The sequence below is a fragment of the Lycium ferocissimum genome, unplaced genomic scaffold (genome assembly GCF_029784015.1).
Source record: "Lycium ferocissimum isolate CSIRO_LF1 unplaced genomic scaffold, AGI_CSIRO_Lferr_CH_V1 ctg1534, whole genome shotgun sequence".
Taxonomy (NCBI): Eukaryota; Viridiplantae; Streptophyta; class Magnoliopsida; order Solanales; family Solanaceae; genus Lycium; species Lycium ferocissimum.
The window spans coordinates 152,060-153,201 of record NW_026715976.1 but is presented as its reverse complement, the minus strand read 5'-3'; the positions used below and the strand labels follow the sequence as shown (position 1 = coordinate 153,201).

Sequence of the window (1,142 nt, the reverse complement as noted above, 5' to 3'; positions counted from 1 at the left end):
TCCTTGAATAGGAATGCTAGAATGACAATTGCTTGAGAAAAAATTTCACAGACAAGGCCGGACAAAGAGAAGGGCAGGAAGTGGGAAACGGTTGTGATGGCTGTGGAAGATAGAGGGGAGGGTGGGGTTGGGGAAACAGTTAAGGGAAAAGAGGCATATGGGAGCAAGGAAGATAGAAAAATGGAGAAAGGAGACGTTACTTATGAAAATGGGGAAGCCAACAGACGTGGGTTTATAACCCACGTCCCTGAAACGTCGGGTTAAACGACAGAGGGAGAGGACAATCGACGGAGCGTCGATTAATCGACGTTCCGTCTTTTTGAAACAAATATCCATGCCTCTCCTCCCTTTTTTTTTTAGACATAGAGCAGAAAAACGCCCGTCGATCTGACCGCCGGTCTGATCGATGGAGCGTCGAACTGACCACAGGTCTGATAGATGGAGCGTCGAACCTGGCGTCGAATTCCCGTAATTTCCAGTGACCAATGGTGCCTTTAATCCACTCGACGTTGCATTCTATGTTTCGCCGATTAGATCGACGAACCGCCGACTGTGTCGTGCAACTGCTGCCCTGGCATTTTTATGGGTTTCAACACTTAGGTTCTGCAACATATCAACAAACATATAAAACAACACAAAAATAAAAATTAACGGAATTAAAGAAAAATATATATTGCAACAAATGCACATGGGTTGCCTCCCAGGAAGCGCACAATTTAACGTCGCGGCACGACGTGATAAGACTTTGGATGCTATGATCCGGTGCCATGTTTTAATTGGTGAGCATCGACAATCCTGTCACCATCAACCATCCAATGGTAATGCTTGACTCGATGGCCATTGACTCTGAAAGTATGCGTGCCGTCATCAGACTTTAACTCCATTGACGCATTGGGTGACACACTCACCAAAGTAAAAGGGCCGGACCACTTAGATTTCAACTTGCCCGGAAAGAGTTTTAACCTTGAATTGAACAGCAGCACCAAATCACCCGGTTGAAAATCTCGCTTCAGCAGTTTGACATCATGATAGTGTTTCATCCTTTCTTTGTACAAACTAGCACTCTCATAGGCATGATGCCTAAATTCATCCATTTCATTCATTTGAAACAACCGCAGCTGGGTTGCTTCATCCCAATGCAT

At 45.1% G+C, this 1,142-nt stretch overlaps 1 protein-coding gene across 1 annotated transcript; it reads right to left on the bottom strand.

Moving 5' to 3' along the window:
• Window positions 1-752: 752 nt before the first annotated feature.
• LOC132042437 (uncharacterized) lies at window positions 753-1,142 on the bottom strand. The gene has a single exon (XM_059432980.1). It carries the CDS (start codon window positions 1,140-1,142, stop codon window positions 753-755), a length of 390 nt encoding a protein of 129 aa, XP_059288963.1.